A 25834-nucleotide genomic window follows, 5' to 3' on the forward strand; every position below is an offset into this window, starting at 1 on the left:
GCAGAGTTTCTTTTCCCATCTCTCTCTCTCTCTCTCACTTTTTTTTCTCTCTCTTTCTTTTTGTACCGAAGACGTGTCTGTCACCGCACCGTGAACACATCCGTGCCAAGTCATCCAGTCAGCTGTTGCATTTTAATGGGCACGAGTTGCAGCTGACTGCACGTCGTAGCACCCGTCCTGCAACTCAACACGGAGATTTTGGACACTCTTACATCTGTTGCATAACACAACAGCTCAGATTGCCGCATTAATCAACCCGATACGATAAAAAAAAATCTACCCTGGAAATCCACCCATGCCATTCGTGATTGATTTTCTCCGAACAGAATTCTGAGAAAGTTCTCTGTTTAAAACAAGTCCTGGTAGCACTTTCAACAAGAAAACCAATCTAACATCATCTTAAATAACACTCCATGTTGTCTGCTTAATAATTGCTTTAAAGTCATATTAAATTGCCGCTGAACCGACCATATTGTGTTTTAATCTTTTAGAGCCGCTAGTTATAAATGCGAGTACGAGGCTCATGACTCACCTCACCACTTTGTTTAAAGCTAATGAGACCTACAGTGCTAACTATAACGTCTAACACAAGGCTAGATTCCAAATCCCTCTCTAACCCCAGATTAAGGGCACTACTCGGTGTGTGGAATACGGGATTCTACACACTACATTGTGCACTAGATTTCCATTTTAGGCTGTTTGGAATTCAAACCCAGAACTTTTAATTATCTGAGGCTTTTCTAGACGCACCTCCAGGGTCTGGGTTCAAATCCCAGGGTCTGGGTTCGAATCCCACCTCTGGGTCTGTGTACATGGAGTTCAAAAGACATGCAGATTAGGCTAACTGGTGTTCCCAAACTGCCTATAGTGTGTAAATGAGTGTGTGTGTCCAGGATGTACCCCACCTTGTGCCCTTAGTCTCCTGAGATAGCCTCCAGGCCCCCTGCGACTCTGAACACTGGATAAACCGGGATAGATGATGAACCGAATTGAAATCTACTGTTCTTTTATCTTTGCTGAAAATGCCATTTTGATGATTGTGAAACAAGCAACCTTTAACCTCTTCATCTATATACTGTACCATTCTCAAACTTTCAACTTTCATACCAGTACGGCCACCAACACAATTATACTCGTCTCTGTAGAGTGCTATGTTAAGCCACATTAAGTTGTCCCCTTGTGACATCACTACTACAGACAACAGCTAAACTTTTACGGGGACAACAAACCAGCATCGCTAAACACATCACCAATATTTCAACGTACATTGAAGTGTACATTGAAATGATTTAATGAGTTTCCTGTTGACTCCCACCATCTACTGACCTTCAGCAGTCATCAGATCTAAATCAGGTGTTGTCCATAACACATAAACCAGTCGGATTAATGCCTTGCGACGTCATGGGAGCTCGGCACATATTGCTATTTTATTGTATAATGTATCATGACTATCTGACAAAAATGTCACCGGGAGTAAAGGTTTCATGGGGAGGAGGTCTGTCACTCTGCTACCAGGTATTGCATGCATATTTCATAGCAACTGGTATATATTTCTTTTTTTTCTTAGATGTTGAGCAGCAGAGGAGAGAATGATCAAAGCCATCAAAGTGTGGAGAGGTTAAAAAATGAGTTTGAGTGCTTCGCTGAAGTGATTAGCCGACCTCTAATGCCTGTTCTCTCTCCCTCCCGCTCCCTCTCTCTCTCTGATTGCAAACGAAACAATTTCAGCAGCTTTAGTTCTTTGGTCATGTGACCTAGATGACCAAGCGTAGAGGCGTCTGAACGCTAGAACCATGCAGAATACGGAGTAGCTGATTAGGGTTAAAAATAGGATAAAAACAAAAGATGTAACCTTGAGAAAGCTGAGATTTATTTCTCACAATGCTCCAGTCTCTGTTCTGTTTTTATCTCGTCCACGTTTAAGAAAGCAAAAGGAGCTGATTAGATGTGAGTTCGGTGAAATCCTTGGACTCGGACCTTGGAGGAACTCTTGTATTACTTTTTTTTGTTGTTGTTGTTGTTGAGGTCAACCGTCGCATATTATCTTCACCGGCATGCCGGAGCAGACGTGATGAGCGGGACTGAGCCGTGAGCCGTTCGATACCTCTGGCCGTTTGCGTGAACGTCCAGGGAGAGACGTTTTCTTCTTGAGCAGGGGCTCGAATTGGCTGCATTTAGATTCCAGAGAGACTTGACTCCTTTTATTACAAAAACATTGCGGCGTGCGATCACGCTCTGTTTAACAATAATACCACGTCTGCTCCGTGTTCGCTTTCCGGCTGGATCGCTCCGTTTCAGAAATCCATTGAAATGCAGTTTGTGGTCTTGACTCGGATGAGAGATTCACTACTTTAATAAGTGAATCATCTCGGAGCTGGATTAGCACGTTTGAACATGTAACGGTGATGGAGTTGACGGCGTGTAGCTGAAGGAGGTTTTGTATGTGTGTGTGTGTGTGTGTGTGCTGTGTGCTTCAGAGGGAAATACGAATAAAGGTTTAGATCCATAATGAGCATACCAGTGGTGACAGTAGTGACAGTTTGAAGTAGATTTTTAGACAGATGAATCTCCGTTGTGCATGTGCAAGCAAAACAAATATAAAAAAGGAACAGTTTTAAAAAGAGAAAAAAAAAACAATTTGTGTTTTTTTTTCCATATTTGTACTGGCCTGGACTTAAACAAAGCTAAATTTTATTTCTTCCCCTAATGTGCCCTTGACCACGTCTTCCTGTTCTCCGGAGGATAGGCAGTGTGGGGGCGGGGCTCGACAGTAGCATATTTACATAAAAAACTTAATGGTGCATTTGGAGGAGGAGTGTAATAAAGCGAGATTAAGCTCTGAACAAACACTTTATCTGAGGAGCATATGAGTTAGAGGCAGTTTGGTGGCTTAGTGGTTAGCACTTTCGCCTTGCACCACCAGGTCTGGGTTCGATTCCCACCTCAGGTCTGTGTGTGCATAGAGTTTGCATGTTTTTCCTGTGCTGATTGGGTTTCCTCCCACAGTCCAAGGACATGTAGATGAAGTAGGATGTCTTTTTTAAATTGGTCATAGTGTGTGTGTGTCTGTGTGTGTGTGCGGTCTACGATGGATTGGCACCCTGTCCATGGTGTACCCCTCGTTATATCCAAAGTTTCCTGGGATAGGCTCCAGGACCTTGTGACCCTGTACAGGATAAGCGGTATAGATGATAAATAAATGATTATTTGAGCTGGAGCATTAATGTAGACACATCCTGTATTTTGGAGGAGCTCTGAGACCTGTGTTAACTTTGCTAAGAGAACAGTCTTTCACACTACTCAGACTCGGGTCCAAATCAGGTATGTTTGAGTAACGTGAGCGTTCTGTACTGGGCTCGGGCAGGGATCAGTATACTGTGCTTGAAATCACCTCGAGCATGGGTCGCTGATCCCTGCTCAGCCATGGTGAACTCCGCTCAGGAGCACAGCTGGAACCAAATATGAAAGCTAACCATTCCAAAAAGATGAAAATGAACCACTGTGAAGAACCGACATCATCAGCGCCATCTGTCTGCTCCGATATCTCTGTGTGCGTGCAGCAATCGCTGATTCTCCTCCTTTGAACTTCACAGCCATAGCTGATAAAGTAGGATAACGGTCACTGTTGACATTTTCTCCAGAATATCAGTAATATTAGGCATAGTGCAAAGGTCGACTTGATTTTTTCAGGTTTATCGGAGGCTTGCAAGCCAACAAGGTGCTGCTGTATCAGAGAGTGTAAATACACAAGTGTACTCAGGTACGGAGCAATGTGAAAACAGGGGGAGCAGTCGTACCCAGGTACTAGTGTGAAAGCAGCCTTAGGACGCGATTTAAACAGTCAAGGTCACAACAAGGTCAAATGTCTAAATCATTTTTTTCTTCATAGCTTTAGAAGTAAAAGTAGATTCCAAGAAGTATAAGTCATGCAATTTAGTACCTACTGTAGAAGAATATATTTGGTGACAGAGACATTTTTGTTTATATTGTTGTCTTGTTTTAATCTTAAACATAATTCATTTGTTGCATTCTTTATCAAATATATGTTATCAAATTAAATCAAATAAATTATTTTTTTCTTATTAAATAAGCATATGAAGTCCGACTTGGAATTAGTATATACGCAACGTACATAAAAACACAATATACTAATGTACTAATTCTTACTTATATTTACTATATAAAGTATATAAAACAACAAACAAGGCCAAAATTATAGTTTATTATTTTGTAGTCATATTTTTCTTACCTGGACAGGATTTAAGGTCAGGGATATTTATGGGCCAGGATTAGGATTAGGATTAGGATAAAGCTCTTGTTTTAATCTGGCTAAAAAACAGGACACGCGATCACATGATGATCAGCCAGCATGTCAACCTTCACAGAAACCTAAGTGCAGGTCACATGCTCATTAGAGATCTCTACACACAGTATAACTTTATGAAAAAATGATTGTATAATATGTGGCAAATAGATTTTATGTTCATTTAATAGAATAAATAATCACTCAATGTATAAAAAATACAAATAAAATTGTAACAAATTGTCAGTGTTTTATAATATTATCATCTCAGCCCTGGAGACAGGGCAAACGAACCATATATCGAACCCCAACGCTGGCAACAGCAAGACAACAGTGCTAACTTCTTAGCCAAAAATGAACTTTTTTCATTATTAGTGAAATATTAGGTGAAATCAACCAGAAGTCTTCAAAAGTGGTTGTATCTTATGGTACATTATAATAAAATTATTATCAATCTAATACTGTAGGAACCATATGGAAAAGAAAAAAATAAGAATAAACAGAACGAAAATTATTCACAGGGAATCCAGAGTTGGCAACTTCGCTACCAAGAATTCATTCATCATTCCTATGAATTTAATATGATTTATTTATACCCACTGTAAGAATCGGCCCAAGAGAAGCTAGCATACATCAGGTAAATGAGATGAGTAGATGAGTTTTATTTTTGTTATTACTTTAAAAAAATTGCTTTGCATTTTTTTTTTTACCAGACATCCTCTGAGAAACAGTAAAGTAAATAATGAGACAAAAATCCTGTTTGATTGTTTCTTAAAAACAAACAGTGACTTCATTTCACCAGTCAGAGACATCGCAGCCCCGCCCACTTGTTTGCTCTTGGTTTATAAGACCTAGGCTCAAGAAAAGTCCAGGTTTTGGTCTAAGTCCACCTTGGTTAGGCAAAAGTAACCACTGGCACATGCAAATGAGTGTCTTTTATTTCCCGTGTCCGTTCACCTTCAGTGAATTGTCCTTTCCGCTGGGTGAATTTTAGTCCCGTTTGGTTTGATTTAAAAAAAAAGCTCATGTATTCCAGTAGAGCAAGAGAGCAAAATTCTAAATGTCATGGCCAAACTGTAAATATTACCACTTTGGTAAAAAAAAATATATATAAATAAAAATTCTGAGGTGCTATTGATCATTTCTTCTTTAATGTAAATGATTTTTTTTGTCTGTATGATGGTCAGAACTTTCAATTATATCTTTACGGTTATTACATTGGAGGACCAGAAAAAAGTCTGTCTGTCTGTCTAGTCTGATTTTGTCACAGCATCACACAAAACTGTCCAGGCAGAATTAAATGAAACCTTTGCAGCACTAAGATATCTGACTAATGTTTAACCTGCACCATACAGTACGTAAAATCAAAACGTTGAGTAAAAGTGATGTTATAAACAGTTATGTGTCGGATTTAATAATCTACTGTAAAATAAGCGATTAATTCACTAATTACTTATTGTAAACAAACTCCTGCTCCAATAGATAATAATTAGAGAAGCTAAACTGAATATTTTTTTACTGGGATTACTTTATAATTTCACTTTTGCTGAAATAACAGAGCTGAAGTGGTATAAGTGAATTTTAACTTGCTAGAGTGGTTATAAGACAAAACCTAATTTTTATCCGGTCTAGTTTTTCGATTTTTCTTTTTCCGATTATCGAACAGGGAACGTATTTGGCTGACAACAAAAGAAGTACAACTTAGCGTAAGTAAGGCGTAAACATAAATTGTTTTTTATTCTCTCTTTCCTATTGATTGTAATAAAATGAAATGACAGTAGATTTAAAATCTTGCTATACCATACATTGTCACACCAAACTAACAATTCAGTAAAATTACAGTTCAGGAGTTTATCTTTCTTTGGCAATCAGGTACGTGGGCTTCAACCTGAAATAATAATATCACATGATTACATTAAAGCTGATCAGATTATTTTTAGCTTTAACTTTTTTACCTATTTCTACTTTACTGTGACTCTACTAACTCTTTTTCCTTTTATTCAATAATAACATAATCTTTATTGCTCAACATTTAAAGATTTTTTGTCATGGCTATTCCACGGTAATAGAACAGGGTTTTACAAAATAATCAAGGCACTTTATTTCGTAGAAAACACAATGATCAAAATTAGAAAACAGCCATGACCGTAGCACAGAGAAAGAATACAGCCACAGGACATCACACTGGGTTTCTTGGCCATAACTTTGCCTCCAGAGGTTTTTCTACTGGGTTTCGATCAGGACTCTGGGCCGGCCATTTCAGTATTTCAGTGTTTTTAACTTCAAGGAACTGCGATACCCGTTGTGCTGTGTGACAGGCGACGGTGTCATGCATGAAAATTGCTGTCTTTGAGTTCACTCTGCCATGTAGCTGTATAAGAGGCTTCTGCAGAAAACATCCCCCAAATCATGACTCTTCCCCTCTTTTACTGACTTCTCTACACACTTTGGGTTCAGTCTTTTCCCAAGTTTAATGACGAACATAATATTTCCCATCGGACCCAACTAAATTAAACTGCTTACATCAATAATGTGAACTTTGGACCAGTCGTCCTCTGTCTACACAACATGCCACACAACAATCGCCTTGAGTCTTTCTGCTAATGAGAGGTTTGGTCACTGCAGAGTGAGCTTTCAGTCCAAATTCTCCTAAACGTTGAGACACCATATGATGAGACAGATCCTTACTCTGTTCAGCGCTTAACTAGTAAGCAATTCCAGCTGCAGTGTTAAACAAAAAAGTGAGATTAGATCTCCGCATTATCCTGTCTTATTTACATTTAGGCATTTGGCAGATGCTCTTATCCAGAGCGACTTACATTTTTATCTCATTACACATCTGAGCAGTTGAGGGTTAAGGGCCTTGCTCAAGGGCCCAACAGTAGCAACTTGGTGGTTGTGGGGTTTGAACCTGGGATCTTCCGAACCGTAGTCCAATGCCTTAACCACTGAGCTACCCCTGGCCCCATCTTGCATGTGTCTTTTGTGGACGACCAGCCTTCTTGAGGGATTTAAATGAGTTTGTGACATTGTAAAGATGCAATAATCTAGAAGTCACAGATTTAGAATGACCAACTTTGTGTAATTGTCAAGCGCCATTGCTTTCCTCACATAATTGTACTAATTAAGTGACGTTTATTTGCATGAATGTAACGGCAGCGTGTGGTTAGGGTTAACCCTAATCCTAACCCTAACCCTAACCCACGGGTAACTCAGTAGTTTAAGCATCAGACTACTAACCGGAAAGTCCAAGGTTTTAACACCACAACCACTACCAAGTAGTCACTGTTGGGCCCTTGAGCAAGGCCCTTAACCCCTTAACTGCTTAACTCAACTCAACTCTCAACTCAACTTTATTTGTATAGCACTTTAAACAACATGAATGCCCCAAAGTGCTTCACATAAATAATAAAATAACATTGTAATCTAATAAAATAATGAATAATAATAATAATAATAATAATAATAATAATAATAAAATGAATAAAAATAAAATTTTTATAAATGTAATATAAATGCATACAGTAGATGGTGAAAGGATACTCATGATCCTGCCACCGGTTTACTGGAATATAATTTATAACCAATGTTATTAATTTCACCTGGCAGGTATGTTAGTGTTGTAGCTTATTAATTTAGTTACAATGATAATAATAGAGGTAGCCCTTTATTCGTTTGTCAAAGTATACTCTTCTCTTCCCTCAATGGATTTCATCAATGTGAAGTTATCATTCATAATTAACGTGCCTTTATGAACCTTAGTTTCCAGTGTTCAATGTTACTTTCTTTTAAACAGTTTTAACCTTTTGTCTGTTTTTTATGTTTAGATTATGGATTATTCTGGTTCGTTGTTATCTGTCTGCACTCTGCCCCTGACATTGGTAGCGATTACAGGATTCGATAATAAGCAAGAGTAAAACACTGGTCCTGCATTCCCTTAATCCTACAATCTTCACACTTCTGAAAGAACTAGGCTGAAAGAAAAAAGCAAATCCATCCAGGTCGAAAATGTACAAGAATCAAAACATTAAGACTAGCAGACGTGCAGGACAAACAGGAAGGAAACAGGAAATATCCATGATAACGAAGCTGCAGCCAGCAGAGCCATCGTTTTACGGATCCAGTGACGCCTTTTCTAAAGTTCAAAGCAATAAATCACTTTTATTAAGCTGCATTTTGAACTTTAGTTTAACACAGTCTAGTGTTTTATTCACAGTTTGCAAACTTGAGCCAATTTTATGTGGATTTTTTCTTTTTTTCTGAGGTCTAAAAACAACAAAATTTCACAGAAATAGCAGCTCCTGTCTGGTACTTTAGACTGATACCAATTCAGACTGACCACTTCTTCCTCATCGCTTACTAAAGAAAAGACGAGTCAGTGGAAAAAGCGCTCTGCACTGACATATATCAACAATCTATATTCAGGTATTTAGAGTCAAATCAATGCTAATAGCGGTCACACTGTCTGAGCCAGCAGGACAAAGGGTGACCTTGGTGTCTAAAAACGCTCATCGATCTAATGTAAGCGCAATTCTAAAAGCGCAGAGGTTCACGGAAAGTTCAGAGTACTTCCCTGAATAATAAATGAACTCGGATAACATATGCTTCTGTTTTTATTCCTTTAACCCAATGCTGAAGACTCACAAATCTGCCTTTAGGACCTGCACTAGGGCCTTGAAACTCATGTGTCAGCTGCATACAGATGATTTGTTCACAGAACCGAGTGGACGAAGTTTAAAATTTTTAACTTAAGTTGTTAATAAATCAGTTATATTGCCGGAGTGTCATACAGTATATATAGCTTGAGATTTTCTTGCATTAGCTTGAGATTTTCTTGCCATTTTAGTGTCTGTAACTTTAAATTAGGCGGCACAGTGGCTTAGTGGTTAGCCCTCTCACCTTGCACCTCCAGGGTCCGAGTCCAATCCTCTCCTTGGGGTCTGCGTGCATTAAGTTTGTATGTTCTCTCCGCGCTTGGTGGGTTTCCTCTGTGTACTCTGGTTTCATCCCACAATCTAAAGACATGCAGGTTAGGCTAATTGATGTTTCCTAATTGCCCATAGTGTGTGAATGTGGATCAGAGGTCCTATCACAGCCTCCTCAGTTGGACAAGAGAGGTTCCTAAATAGATGGATGGAATTTGGCCCCAAAAACCCCTTTGCTAAATCAGTACCAACTGATTTAATTGCGTATATTTAGAAGTTTCAATCCATTCTTTTAATGACTTCCTCAAAGTTTAGCTGTGTAAAAGCCAAAACACAACTAAAAGTTGAAATCTCGGTTAGCTGTTAGCAGTTGGCTGGAAACCTATTTATCTTTAGCTCTCTTATATTGCTAAACAGTTTAAAATAATGTTCATATCCAAACTCAATGGATCAGTTGCAACTAAACACCCAATACAAGCTACAGTTAGCAACATTAGCCTCAAGAAAGCTTAATAAGCATTACTGTACATTGTAATTTTTCCAGCATCCATCCATCCATTTAGGAACATCTCAGACCCAACGCAGGAATCGAACCCAGGATCGAACTTGGAGCTGCAAGCCAACAGGGATAACTTATTAGCCACTGTGCCGCCAAATTGCAGTTTATTATAATGTTTATAGTAACAATTATAGTAACAGCTTTGGTGGTTTTGCAGAACAAGGTTGAATTTGTCTCTCATTGGGAAAGCAGTTTGATGTAGAATGTTTTAGGTGAGCTGTCAGAACATTTCCACCAAGACAAATTAATTATAGCCAGGACTACTTGGGCAGAGCTGAGCCAAATGAGTGATTAAAGATTGATTGTAAAAATATTGTGATTTTTTTTTTTTTTTTTTTAGGATTAAAGGCAAGAAAAAGCTAATCAGATTACTGCCTCTGTTCAGATGCAAACTATACAACCTCTGTTTTATACAAGCTATTGTTGCTGTAACCAAAATCCTACATTTCCAAAAGGCATTCAGTTATTCAATTTGTGTAAACATACCCTGATATGTTACACTATATCATGTTTTTAAAGAATATTTTTTCCTTTTTTTCTGCTAAACAAACCTTGCTTGTGCATACAGTCAGAAATTAGAGCTTGTGATTAAAAAAAAAAATAATAAAATAAATAAAACAGCGAGAGAGAGATAGCACAAAGCAGAAATGACAGCCCTATTTGTTTTCCATCAACTTACATTTGCGGTAACGTTAAGTTAGATGAACTGGACATAAAGACAAATTAATCACTGCAAGATTCTAATTATTTTATTGCAATATTATGTCCATTTCCCATTAAAGTTGTTTGGCCTGAACTGCTCCTGGCTTGCGCTAAAAATCAATCAGCTGATTTGCTTATTGCAGGGAAACAATGACTCTCTTAATGAGTTAAATTGACAGACTTGTTTAGATGTTTGTTTTTTTTGCCTTGTGGTGTTTGCATGTTCTCCCTGTGTTTACTGGTTTCTCCAGTTCCTCCTCACAGGCCAAATATTTGTGCTGTAGGATGATGGATGCTCTCAGATAGTGTAGGCAGTGTGTAAGTTGCAAGTAGGTTGGGTCCTCAGAGATGTTACTTTCCCTTACAACAATGAGCAACTGCGTGGAAGTCAAAATTCATGGCAGGTAACCATTAATTTCAACCATGAATGGTTAAAAAGCAGAAAAACTTTGTAATGTTAAAAAGATAAATAATCAACAGTGAATTGATTAAAGTAACAGGAACTTTTCTTTCTGTCCTTTATTCATGTTTCAGAAATAAAGGACATTTTATAATATTTTATCCGAATAATAGAAGGCAGTTACAAGCTTTTCTCAATACATTGGAGCCATGATCACGCTGGCCTCCCAGGAACTCCTTAAATGGCCCAAACATGTGAAAATAGCTAAGAGTAAGGTCAGGACTGTATGGGAATGTGGGAATAGCTCCCAGACAAGTTTCATGTTATGGAATAATTGTGTAGAAAATTCCTATAGAGAGTTGTGTCTCATCCACAATTTGGAAATCATTTATCCATTGGTTTTCCAGGATCAACCATTCCAAAAGCTAATTCTTCACAGCAGTGATGAAATTCTTCTGTAAATGTCGGTTAGTTTTAAGCCTTTTTTATGATACATTTCATCACAAGTCCCGGTTGTACTTAAACATCTCTCGTATATCACCCTGGCATGGTGGCTTAGTGGTTAGCACTGTCGCCCAACAGGAGGTTTAAATCTTCCATCTGGTCTGGGAGACCAGAACAGACCTGGTTTGAATGGTGGGTTTCCTCCAGGTACTCCAGTTTCCCCTCCAGCAGTTCACAGATATGCCATCTAGGTTGATTAGCATCTCTAAATTGCCCATAGTGTATGATTGGGTGATTGTTCTCTGTGCAAGTGAACATTCTACCTTGTGCTCATATTTCCCTGGGATAGACTTCAGGCAGTTCACAAGACTACACAGGAAAAGTGTTAAAGATAATGGATGGACTGATGAATGGATGGATGAATAGATGAATATAGGGATATTTCCTCGAAAAAATGACACTCCTGTTATGGCTGTAGACTTGCGCATTTCTTTATCTTGGGTTTTGCTTAATAAGATTGTCTTCTAAATCTATTGTCCAGATTGATTCTAGCTGGCCGGGTTCTGGGACAGTTCTGGCTAATACCCTTTTTGACCTAAGTAAAGACTTGGCCTCAAAAGGATTTGATGGTTTTGGTCTTGACTTGGCCACATTTTGACTCAACCTTGCCACTCTTAAGACTTAATATCAGCGAGTTCTGTCTTCCCTACAGCATTCACTATACATAATATAAAGGCTATGGACTTTTTACAGAACATTTTGACTTCTGTAATTGAAGATGGAAGCCAGAAAATGGTTTGAATATTAATCCTATTTTTACTAGATCTCGATGAACCCATTTGTGTTTTGGAAAATTTCTGAGCACCGCTGTGTTCAGCCCAGAGCAGTTGCTTTGGGCTAAGCACTCTTAGAAAAACCCCATTTGCCTGAGGCTGTGATGCATGCTGGGATCCTGTCAGCATGTGATTCATCGCGTACATCGCGGGTGATAGATACATCTCATTTAAAAGTCAATGCCGAATCGCTTTACCATGCCACGGCCGATTTATGGACACAAGGTGAAGTTATGATGACTGTCCCTATAGTCGGAGTAACAGCTTTTCAATCTTGTCCTCGTCTTCCCTGTCCCTGTTTTTCTACTCAACTCTCTGCTTTCTCTTGCCAGTCGTTTCCCACGAGAGAACATACTATCAGAGTCTAAAATATGCTGACTGAATCCTAAACTTGGACACACACAGGCGGCTTAGATTTTGCTCGTCTACTACCTTGCTGAAAACAAGTAATACACTCGACCTAACTACCTCGACATACAGTAACAAGACCATCATAAATCTGATTCTCATTTAAAGAATGATGAAATATTCATCAAGCTGTTCGTGTATTTATATGAAGACAAGTGGTTTGCATGTGATAATGGAGTTTATTACTACTATATACAGTACTGCTAGTTACAGTTTCCTTTTAAATGCTTGCTCCCTTTCTGCTAAAAATATGCATTAATAATGAATGGCTTAAAACGAAAAACAGTTACCGCAGTGCTAAAGAGCTTCAAGCTAAAAAGAGCTATAAAAGAGTCAAGCTTATTAAACTGACTGGTAACTTATAATAAAGCAACACAGAGGCGCAACTTACTGTACTGTATAATAAAGCAAACTTTTCTGACCTAGAAAGAGACGCCATTAAACATTCCGATACACCTGCCAGGTGACATCGTTCTGCTTAGCACAAGCGCTTTTCGAGCCAACTTCTTATTTTAGATTTGCAATTCAAGATAATAATAATAATAATAATAATAAAAAAAAAAAACATTTCCAGTCCAACATTAAAGTTACCTTGTGTACAGTAACTTTCTTTAATAGGGTTACGTGACATCAGCGCAGTGCATCAAATGCTGCAGATAAATGTCAAGAGATTCAGTATTTCTTTATCAAAAATAAACAGAATGGAGAGTAAAAAAAATTATCTAACACTCAGTAAACACAGACAAAATCATCCTAGGGATTTGATTTTTGTTCCGTCTTCAACTGTTCACTGTGGCTTTAGATTTCTGCCTATTCTCCCCAGAGATTTTCCATCCACAAATGAAGATTTAATTATTGCCTATAATAATTTAATAAAGTCTTAAAGCTAGAGAAGGCTGGTACAGGATTTGGCTGGCTCACATACAGTACTGTACTGCATTTGGCTGTGCCTATTGACTGCTTTCTAAGTTCCTAGAACTAATAAACAGCATTTGCAAAAAATGATTCCACCACCACCATGCTTCACTATGGAGATACAATACGGAGTCTCAACCAAACAAGCAAGTTTCAACCAAAACTCAACTTTGTACCAAGAGACTGATAAAATTAGCTTCGCCCAAGTTTGCTAGATGTACATTTGTTTTCTTTTTGTTTGTTTTGGTTTATTTTCCATAATGGATTACTTCTCTTCCTCACTCTTCCATAAATGCCGGTTGTTTAAAGTATTCAAGCAATGATTGTCCTCTGGCATTTCTCTTACTGTATGTGACCTGTGGGTCTCTCCATGACCTTTGGTTTATATAACAACCGCTACAGTATAACTATCGTAGGCAGAGTCTCAATTGTGCCATATTGTTCATATTAAATAAATAAATAAATAAATAAATAAATAAAATTCCAGGGCATTGTCCTGGATGCTTTCTTTTTTTAGCTACTAGCTTAAAAAAACACAATGCAGTTTATTTTGAGTTTATTGAGGGATGTTTTCTGATAAATCCCTGGGCCTGTCTAGCACAGAAGTATTTATACTAAGATTATGTGGCACATTAGTTGCACACCAATAGACTTCATCTCTTCAGCCTTCTAGATCACTTTTAAAAAATTATTATGCAATGAGCGTTCAAGTCGAAGTGGGACTTGCGATGAAATTAATTTGATTGAAATATTCAGAAGACTTTAAGCACAGTACGGTGATGGGACTTCTAGACAGAGTAAAATGACGATCCTGGACGAGGTGACAAGGACTGCTGTGGGATGATTGATGCTTCCAAATAGTGTAGGCAGTGTGTAAGTTGCAAGTAGGTTGGGTCCTCAGAGATGTTACTTTCTCTTACAACAATGACCAACTGCGTGAAGTCAAAATTCATTCCAGCCAACCAATAATTTCAACGATGGATGGATAAAAAAAATAAAACATTGTATTGTTAAAGAAAAATCATCAACACTTAATGGATGAAAATAACAGAAACTCTCCTTTCTGTCACTTTCTGTCACTGGGCGTTCAGGTCAAACCAGGACTTTGAATTAAAATCAGATTAACAGAAGATAGTTAGAAGGTTTTCTCAAAAAATTAAGGCCATAATCACACTGGCCTCCCAGGAACTCCTTAAATGGCTCAGGGAACATTTGACGAGTGGACTGCCTGATCTATAAAAAATCAGGTAACGGATCACTTTTTTCAAACTTGCAGAAAAAACGCCCCAGTCTGTGGGAACAGTACACACAATCATTCACCAACACCACTTGCACACTACATGAAGTCAGCTGGAAGTTATTGCAACACCCCCATACAGTCCCCAGGCAGTGCAATCATGGTTTTGAGAAAACGTTTTACCTTGATGGAATCCAAGCACTAGTGAAACTCTGGAATAAATGTAAAAGTGCTACATTACACATGAAGTGTGTTACGCTTATTGATGTCAATGTCAACTAATTGGACATAGAGGGCGTGGTTAAATTATGCAAACTCCACGGCATTCAATCCAAAGTTCGCTGAGTTTGCTATACATCACGTGTGTAATGCCCCGAGACTGAGTTGTGTATCATTTGTTTTCAATCTTTCTTCCTTTACAAGGCCTCTGTTTCCTTAATTAATTTGAGACAGATTGAATCTTGCATGTGGGTTTTATACTGACAGCATTAGTTTAAAGCCGCTGCAGATTGGCAGTTCCTATTGTCTGCTCTAATCACCTCGATCCTGATGCACCATCCTGAGCTAAGCAGCGATTAAACTCAAAGTGCTTTAGAGACTCCAAATCTGCCATTGTTTTGATTTATTTGTGTTGCTTTGTTTTGTTTTTTAAACAGAAAGGAGCCAATGAGAGGCTTCAGAAGTTCCTGGATGGCCGTCCTGCTCTTCAGCAGCGTCCTCGTTGCAGAGGCTCGGCCCGGATTCACTTCTCCGTACTATCGACCGCTTGTTAGATTCCGACACAAGGTATTGATCTTTCCTGTTCTGTTCGGCCACTCTTAACAATATGAGAGCACTGCCTCAGCGAATATGAAGCTAATTACTGAGCAAGTCAACAGCACATTGAGCGAGCTTTTGATTCCTGTGCTTCTAGTAAAGATAGGATTTATAGTTCAGCCTCATTTATCAGTAAAATCCCACATCGTGAATAGACTGGATCAGTGTTAGATGTCCAAAAATGTAGAGAGTTGAGTTGTTGACATAAGGTTCTAACCTTGTACCCTGCCATTTAATACATTTATTGACTGCAGCAGGGAGTTTGATATTGTGTGTGCATTCAATCAGGCACAATCAAGGCATCGAGATGGACCTTTTGTTTTCCTAACGAGCTCCTTCTGTTTCAAGTGTATTTCTCAGCGCGGGACCCTCACATTATATAACGGATCAATTAAACTCTGACGTCGGCACCGAGCCAGACCATGGCATTCGCCTGGGGCGAAAGAGGCCGACTCTTTGTCACAGCTAAGCCGGTGAAAATTTAAAACAAACCCTTGTTCTTGTCTCCTAGAGGAAGCGGAATCTTCATTTCAGACTCCTAAACCAGACTAAACCAGGACAAGGTTCCTCAGGTTTCCGGCAGACACAACGTCATCAATTTCTCCCTGACAGTCTTGTTCATGAAGCTAAATTAGGCCTGTCAACTAATTAATTATTGGCATGGGTTTAATTTGGGCTCACAGATCAATGTTGCCTTGCATTGCCAATCGGATGAGTGAAAATAAAAGAAACATGACCCTTGGTTTATATAACAACCGCTACAGAAACATGATCAATTAAAAAATAGCACAGCATTTAAGTCAATTTTACTCATTAATTTGCCGCTAATTCATGCGATCCTTAATAAATAGAGTATTACAGTAAGTATTCAGTGCTGGTAGATGTTACTTTTTAAAGTAAGTAATTATATTACAAAATTACTGTCATTAAAAAGTAATCAGTTACATTACGGCGTTACTTTCTGATAAAAGTAACTAGTTCGAGTACTTTTCCATTGCAGAAAATAAAAACTCCTTTGTGATTCCTCATGCATGTTGTTTTAGTCAAGACCTTTATAATTATTCTACCATCATCACTCAGCCAAGTTTGGCCCATAATCTGTTTCCTACTAATACCCCTATCCCACCCACGTGGTTTCGCGCGGTGGCCGTAAGTACGGTTCATCATGATTCACCGCGAGTTTTGGCGCCGTGATTATGTTTCCATCTTTCCGCGCGTCGGTCCTCACATGGTCAAACCGCATAGGTGAGATAGAGGTATACCAGTGGAATAACATGCACAATAACGGAATCACTGCTGTCCGGCTCACTGATTACATAAATTGTTTGAATATTGGATTTCTCCGAGTAACGGAGATACTTTTTTGAAAATATAACTAAATAACTGAGTACTTAAATGGTAGACCTTACACGTTAGATTACTCGTTACATCAAAAAACAGTAATTAAAGTGCTCTAACGCAGTAAGAGTTACACCCAACACTGTTAGTAATTAGAATGTTATTTCTTGCTTTTTCTTAAAAACAGCTGCATTTTTATTTATTTATTTAATTTATTTTGGTAAAAGATACTAGCACTGTAATTGGTATACTAGCACTGTAGGCGAGAATACTTTTGTCAAAAACTAAGACTTTCCAAGACCAAGGCTTGATGGGAGTCAAAATTGTTTTTAAGGGGGTCAAGTCAAGTTCAAGTTCAAATGAATCAAGACCGAGGTCAAAAAACAATCAAGTACTTTCAAGGTCATGTCTTTACTTCAGCCAGTTGGTTTCATTTGGCATTTTGCCAATAACTGCTTTTTTTTTTAAGAATGGATTATTTCTAGTCAAACTTAGCAGCAAAAATAAATAAGTAAATAAATAAAAGAAACTCTCAGCTGAGACCAAAGACCAAGCTTGAGGCAAGGTCGAGCACTAACGCCAATAAGTTTGACACAAGTCGATTCGGGGAAAATGGCTGGAGACTGCATTTCAGTCATATGGTCGACATAAAAAAAGACATGTTTATCAATCGTGCAAACTACTGGTCAAAAGTTTGAAGACTTCCTCTTTAATTTAATGCTCTTTCCTTATTTTATGTTTTACTTTGTTCAGCAATACTAAAATATCAAAACTATATAATAAAACACTCCAAAAAGTTCTTGACTACATGATAAAAGGATGCATCCAAACTACTGGATCACAAGGGAATATAAAAGAAATGACAGAAATCTGGAGTTACAGATAAAAATAGTTAAGGCTTTAATTTAAGTAATTTGTATCCTTGATGTCTGTAAGCACTCAACAAAATGAGAATTAATGCAAATTAAGAAGTTTTTATTTTTTTTAGCTTTTAGTTTTCTAATCAGTACGATTTTTGTTTTTAATGCTAAACATTTGTCTCACGGTTCTAGCTAGGAACAATTTAATGGCAAAAAAATAAATAAATGTAATTTTTGGACTTTAACTCATTTTGCCAAATTATTGTCTGTGAGATGCATGACATGAGCTACAGTACATACAGTATGCTGTGTGCGGGAAGCTGCTGTGTCTTTTTCATTCTACGATCCAAATTCTAAACCCTGTTACTTAAGGGACCATGGATGCACTCAGGCGTCGTGTGAGTACTGTAGATGTTTATCAGCGTAAATGCTCCAAATAAAAGTTAAAATTTTATTGTATTTGCAGCTTTGTGATTGGGTCATTCATGTAAAGTCATTTTGTCTTTTTCTTTCTAACTCTCAAAAACAAAATCGTCCTGTCGTTGAAAGTCATCATAATGTTGTTACTGTACAGCCAGATCACTACGATCTTCCAATGTTAGAGTTCTGCTGGGTAGTACTGTATTTTGCAACTTTGTTGGTTTTAATTTACTCTCCTCGTTTTCTTTCCTTTCTCGCAAATTTTTTGCTAACTTTGAATAAAGTTTTTCGCAGCACCTGGATTCACACCTAAATGCATGCCCTGACTATTAACAGTAGTGCAGTTTGAAGAAGCAGAAACACACACAGGCAAAGGAAAAGGTCATAAATTCATGAAGCTGCCTCAGAATTGAAAGAAAAATAAAACATACACAATAGATTCATTAATTAAAATCAAAAGGTCAAGAAGATGCATGAGAGGCACCTCATACTTAGATGCAAAAGTATCTGTGCCTGTTTGCTCGTGGCTATTTTCTATACTGTATAATCACAAGCAGGATGAAGTAAAATTCTTGAATCAATCAATCAACCAATATATTTTATGAATTTTATGATTCAGCTCTGTTGTCATGACAGCAATCTGGAGTTACAGATGAAATTGCAGAAGTTTTTTTCTCATAACATTTGCTTGCCAAGGCACAGTAATTTGTCTCCTTGATGTCTGTAAGTACTCAGTACAACAAAATGAGAATTAATGCACATCAAGAGGTTTTTTTTAAGCTTTTATCTTTCTAATCTTTTTTTTTTTAATGCAAAACCTTTTGTCTTTGTCTACCAAGGACCAATTTGATGAAAAAATGTGATAAGTGCAATTTTTGGACTTGAACTGGTTTTGCCAAATTATTTTCCGCAGACTTTAACTATACCAAAACATTTTTGTTGAAAACCTACATTTGGAGGCCCTGATACACTTTAGTATTTACAAATGTAATTTCTAAGTAGTAAGTTTATTTAGCAGAAAGATAATGCATCAACACTCAGGAGACATGTAATCACATTGTGAGATAGACATGTCATGTGTGGAAAGTTGTTGCATTTGATATGCCTGGCTAGGTACAGTATGCTTCACCTTTTACTCCAATCAGGATTTTAGAACTCCGGTAGAACCTGATGGGACCACAGATGGAGTGTATATGCAATTGGTCGACACCTGATCGGATCTGGTGCACCCTGTACTGTAGGAAGATGCTGTCGGCAAAGAATTGCAAGGAAACTGAAACTGATAGTGAACAGAACCTGGTGATGCTTTGTAATATGGAGTTTTTTATATATTGTATTTCTTTATGTTTCTCATGATCTTCAACAAAGCTTGTGATTAAAAAAAACATCCTTTTCTTTTTTTAAAGCACGTTTGCTTATTTTTTCCTATAAAACTCAATCAACATATACAGTAATTAAATTTTAATTGCATATTTACATATTCGCACTGATGCAATCAAAATCATTTTAATGTTAGACTTTTTTTGGGGTGTGCTATTTAACACCCTTGTGACTCGAAGATTTTATAATACCTTTCGAAAAAATTAAAAAAATGGATATATCTCATTTTCCTGTGAAAATGTTCATATACTGTACTGTACAGTACATACATGTGCAGTACCATATTTTTGTCTTTGGTTTTTATGTCTGTTAGCAGAGTTTTAACATAGTACTGTAAGTTAAACTTAACATGAGCAGAAAAAAGGAGGAAGTGCATTGTGGGTTGAGGGAGAGGATCTTCACTTAGCAGTTGTTGAGGAATTGCATTGATTTAAATGACTTCCTGAATGTCAATAATTTTACAGATGGACAGACAGCATCTCAAAAAGTAAAATAAAATAAAATTGGATGAATATGCTTGAAGGAAAATCAACCTGGGTATAAAGAAATGCTTTTGAGATAACCCTGAACGTCACACCACTGCTTTTTGAGAGTTATCAGTGTCCTGTCCTTAGGTAATAAATCTTTTTAATGGCAATAATGGCTTATTTATTAGGGAAAAAAAGACAGGTAGAGATAGACGAGAAAAGCAAGAAAGAGTTTCAATTGTACCTTATATACCTCACCACCTTGACATTGGGTAATAGAAAGAGAGAATTTTTGACTTCCAAGTGGCGTAGTGGGAACAAGCTCGCCCTATTATTTGGAGATCGCAAGTTCGAATTCTTTCAGAGGAAAGTGTTTAGAGGCCCTCTAGTACGTTTACACCAATCAGAGCAAATCATGGGCGTCAAGTGGCTTGGAGAAGACTCGTGATTGTGTTCGGTCCTCCCTGGTTGGTAGTTGTAGCCTTGATTAGGGGGCAGGGCCTCTAATGATGGGCGGTGGAGTCTACGCATTAGGCTATGTCTTTGCTATGAATTTTTAGGATAGATAAAGTGTAAGTTTCCAGGCAACTGGTGGTGAGCCCTTTTTACTCAACAAGTCCACAACACTCAGCACATCAAGATCTTTTAGCCTGGACAATTAAACCATCTATTTAAAGAACAAAATGATTTTTTAACCGAATCTGACCCTTTTTTGTCCTTCAAACACACACACACCAACTTCCTGTCTTCTCTACAGTGATGGATCTCTCCCTCTTTCTTTCAATTTGTAGCAGTGCTTTATTAGAAGCTCCAGGCTCCCTGCATTATGCATCAACTCCATTATGCTCCCCTACAAGGAGCGAAGAGAAAGAGTGAATCAAAAAAATATGAATCCTCCTCATTCTCCACACGTCAGGAACCCTACATCCGGGGGAAAAAAATGAATCTTCCCCGAGTAGGAGAGTATCAAATATTCATACCACTGTCATGTCTGTTCATAGCAGGCAGCTTCCAGGCTTTAATGGAGAATACTATCCATGATAATTTTCCGTTTTTTTCTCCTCCTTTTTTAATTCTCAGACCAACCAGGAGTGGTTAGTATACATGAAACACTGATCGTCATGAGATTTCCAGATGGCAATGACTTGACAGTGTTGCTATTTGAAATGGCCATGAATAAAATCGGCGTATAACATTTGCCTTTTGCCTCCCACGGTGACTGAAGAAGGACTTTTCTAGATTTTTGTTAACCTTTAGAAATAGATTTTAATCTCTGAGGCCGTAATGTCAAACACGCAGTACGCAGATCAGAGAGTGAGGCAGTGCCAGCTATAAATTCGGCAAATACAGCTAACATGCTAAAAAAGATATATACGATGAACATTAGACACAAAAAAATCCAATTTTGCACTTAGACAATATGAAATATTGACTTTTTCTGTTTTTGCTCTATCAAGAAGAACGATACTGGAGAGATACTCTAAGGAAGGTGGAAGTTTCATTGGTGGAGAGTCATTACTGGAGATGAGACACGGGTTCATCACTACGGGCCTGAGAGCAAACAGTAGAGTATGGAACGGAAACATCCTCAATCAACCAAGAAAAAGTTCAACGGTCAGCTGGAAAATTCATGAACGCTTACAATTTTCTGGGATTCTCAAGGACCAGTATTGGAACATTATCAGGAAAAAGCTTCAACAGTTAACAGTGCTCGCTACAGTGAGACGCTTATTGAAGAGCTGAAGCCTAAACTTCAGATTAAATGCAGAGGACTGTATACGAGGGCGTTGGGATCTTACATGCCGATGCACGTTAGCACACTTCTGCCCACACTGTCCACATTCTGCAAATACTTTTTGAAGTTTTGAGGTGATAAAGCATTCTGCCTATAATCCTGGGCCCATATTCACAAAGCTCCTTAAGCCTAAAAGTTGCTCCTAGTGATGAAATTCTAAGAAAATTCTAAGAATTATTACATTTTCTTATAATTTCCCCTTAAATTTAGGACTAAATCTTAGTAAAAATAAAAATGATTCACAAAACATCTTAGCCCTAAAAGCAGCTCCTAGGATAAAAATTGTTAAGAGTAAAGAAAAGGACGTTCAAGAGGCTTCTATAGCAGAGGACAAAATAATGAAAAGAAGAAATATTCTTCAAACACAGAACGTGAAGCTAAAAGTAAACGTGTCCAATTAGATTTTCTTGTTATTTTACTTCCCTCCATCTCTCTTGGATTGTTGGCTACATACCATCCAAAAGTGCAATTTAAACAGACTGTCCTGCAATCATGTAAATTGGTAAAATATGAGCCATTTTGCTCCCATCATCTGAAATGTATCGCAAGTGATAAAATCAATATAATAAATAAATGTACCGTACCGTAAGAGTTGCTCTGAGAAGTTTCCTAAATCACTTTTAGTCTAAGACTCCCAGCTAGGATTTTTAGGCTAAGATAGGAGCTTTCTGAGAGTTCTCACTCCATTGGGATTTTACCTGTTGGATCCCCTACGAGAATAATGATTCATTTCCGATGAAAAAGTGAAGACAGCGGTGCATTCGTGGAATCGCAGCTCAGCCTCAAACATTTTTAATGAGGCGGTACGAAATCTTGTTGACCACTGAAGCATCATTTTGTCAAGCAATGATGTATTTGTCTTTTCTAAATGTTAATTTAAATAAATTCTATAGCCAGAGTGCGGATCATTTTTTGACTGACTTTCAATCCTTTAAAAAAGCTTTCGTAAAGAGAACGGTTCATAAAACGCTTTGTCGAATGTACTCACCTTATATCGTGGTTGATTTTTCCTGATGTTCAGTGTGTTGTGAAGAATGCAGATATCTTCATGTTAATAAATATTTACCTGTATGTCATTCCCCTCGCTCAATCTTTTAATGCTCTAGCTGGTGTGTAACTTTGCTGCAGTTTGTACCTGCATTTGAATGCAGTCGGTAAAAACGGTACGTCTGTACTACAATAGTCTTGCCCATGTCATGTCTCTTTTATGATAAAACTATAGAAAGGAAATATGTACAAAATAATGTTGATCACAAAAATTTTGGAAATTATGGATGTAGGATCAAGATTCACACATTTGATGTCCCTGAGGTGGGAACAGCGCGGGAAACATCCGGGCACCAATCACATGCTTACGACTTGTTAGAGATCCATCGACAACCTGTCTGGAAACCATGACGTTTTTATGACTTTCTGTCTCTCTCTCTCTCTCTGTTCTTGTTCCAGCAGGATGGGATCCCTCAGAGTTTGCGGATGAAGGGTATGTAACTCTCTCTCTCGCTCTTCTCTGCTCCCTGTTGCTCACACATACACTCCAATTTGTTTTGAACTTGAAATGTTAAGCGCGGCTTTGAAAGCGTTCGTATTACAGAGGACACAAATGTCAAACGGCAGCACTGTTCTTTTCAAACCTGTTTGTACAGCCACTGGTGTTGTAACGTCTATAACAAATGGCTTCTTCTGCCAAGACTCGTGAGTGTGTGAAGAGTCTGAGGCATGTGTGAGTGTGTGCTGATGTGTCTCCTATGCCTCTGGTGGGTTACAATGTATCAATATAATGTTGTACCAGCAGAGACCAGAAATAGCGGTGATCATTTGCTCTGAATGAAAAGTGAAAGAAAAAAAATCCCTGACAGATGAAGACAGTGTGAAGACAGGGTGAGGACAAGAAGGAGAGAGGGAGAATCCATCATTAGTGCTAATCTATGGCTAGCAGATGTACAGAAGTATCAGGCATATGGTCTTTTCTTTCTGCGCACGTCCCTGCTGTATTTATTAATAAATCAACTCCGTACACATTTCTGGAATAATTTGTCCTCTGTCACAGCGTTTGTCTCTCTGGAGACTAAAGACAGTAAGACGAAGCCGCATGAAGGACAGTGTGGTAATTAATATGTCTGGGAGGCTTGTTCGGTGATGAGTGTCGGCGTGGCGAGTGCGTCCACACTAAATAAGGGTGATTCTGAGACCGTTGTGTTTTTTGACGTTTGACACACCCGGTTCGTTTCACGCGTTCGTTCTGTGCGTTCGGCTGATTCTTTTATCTTCAAATTCGGGCAGGATACAAAGGTGCAGCTCGGTGGTGCTGGGATTTGAACTCACAGCCTTGTTACGAATCAGCTAAAGCTGTGACCAACAGGCCATCTTTTTCCGAATAGGCAAGAAAAGTGGAACAAAATAGACGAACAGTGTTTATGATGAAAGAAAACTATAGACAATTAAGGTCTATAAAAGATAAATAAATAAAGATTATTTGTACTATTAACAATTTATCAATATTACTTATACATTATTATTATTATTATTATTATTATTATTATATGCTGTTGATATGCATATTCTTGATTATAATCAATATCGCAGAAACTAATGGGTAATTTTGTTTTTGTCCTGTCCCTTACCTAATTTTTCTCCGTCTGTCCTCCACCCTGTTAAACTAAGCAGTTTCGCTCCCTACAGTTTAGAATCATACTTAACATGGCCGTGCCTTCCACTTCACAGGGAAGTACAAGCTGATTGGAAAGGAGCCATTAACAGTTATCTGCCTTTACTACAAAGAAACAGGTGAATACTATCAAGAAACAAGTCAGTGACCCGTGACAGGGGCAGAGACAGCACCAGGAAGTAGAACAAAGAATATGTCTCAACAACACTGCGTTCATGATCAAGCAGTGAACTGGGAGATGTCCAGTGGGAGCCAGTGGAGGCTCAATCGGTTAAGGCTGTATGTTACTAGGTTAAAGTTTTGGGGTTCAAGCCCCAGCACCGTTGAGCCCTTGAGTAAGGCTCTTAACCCTGTCTGTAACCTGGCTGATCCTGTGCTCTGACCCCAACCTTCCTGGCTGGTATATGTAAAAAAAATCATTTCACAGTGCTGAAAGATACATGTGGCAAAAAATTTAATTATATATGTCAGATTTTTTATTAAAACACTTCTTCAACTCATAATTCCCACTTGGAAAGTGGAAGTTTCTCGAGTGAAGCTTCTTCATATTGTGACCCCATGATGTCACTTCAGCTCCCGTGCTTGGTTCCCAAAATGCCTGTAGTGTGTGAATAAGTGTGTAAGTGTGCGTTTGTGCCCTGGGATTGATTGGCACCCTGTCCAGGGTGTACCCCGCCTCGTGCCCTAAGCCTCCTGGGATAGGCTCCAGGTCCCCGCAACCCTGAACACAGGATAAAGCGGTATTGAAAATGAGTGAGTAAGCGAGCATTGGGGTTAGCACCGTCGCCTTGCACCACCAGAGTCTGGGTTTGATTACCGCCCCAGGTCTGTGTGCATGTTCTCTCCGTGCTTCGTGGGTTTCCTCCGGGTATTTAGGTTTCCTCCCTCACTCCAAAGACATGCAGATTAGGCTAATCGGGGTTCCCAAATTGCCTGTAGTGAGTGTGTGTATGTGTGCACCCCATTCAGGATGTACCCCACTTTTTGCCCTAAGTCTCCTGGGATAGGCTCCAGGCCCCCTGCGACACTGTATACAGGATAAAGTGGTATAGACGTTGAGTGAGTGATTTATACAGGGTTCTCACTGGCACGTCACAAGTCAGGTGATTTAAGTTTTGGTTCCCTTAAAACTAGATAAAGCAGTTGTTTAGAGTGATATACTGTACAGATGGTTAATTGTGTGATCAGTTATTATAAAACAATGAAACATACCAATAATATGGGATAAAAATCCTTAATAAAAGAAGAACCATCCATCATCGTGAAACGTTCAAGACCACATGACAATCATAAATTTATACATTCAAAGTGAAAATTTATTTTTCCTCTATTCGTACTACAACAGCAAAGAATTTGTCCTTCAGATT

At 38.4% G+C, this 25834-nt stretch overlaps 1 protein-coding gene across 2 annotated transcripts in view; it reads left to right on the forward strand.

Annotated features, from left to right (window-relative positions):
* The window catches only part of fstl5 (follistatin-like 5), a 168756-nt gene that overhangs the window by 6262 nt on the left and 136660 nt on the right, over positions 1–25834 (forward strand). Inside the window, exons 2-3 of one of the 2 annotated variants that reach the window (XM_053506475.1) lie at positions 15383–15512; positions 23249–23282. In XM_053506475.1, coding sequence (XP_053362450.1) covers positions 15393–15512; positions 23249–23282 — 154 coding nt within the window. In that variant the 5' untranslated portion in view covers positions 15383–15392. The remainder of the gene's footprint in view (positions 1–15382; positions 15513–23248; positions 23283–25834) is intronic. The other variant, XM_053506476.1, reaches the window with a different exon arrangement.

Source organism: Clarias gariepinus, chromosome 10 (assembly GCF_024256425.1).
Source record: "Clarias gariepinus isolate MV-2021 ecotype Netherlands chromosome 10, CGAR_prim_01v2, whole genome shotgun sequence".
Classification (NCBI taxonomy): Eukaryota; Metazoa; Chordata; class Actinopteri; order Siluriformes; family Clariidae; genus Clarias; species Clarias gariepinus.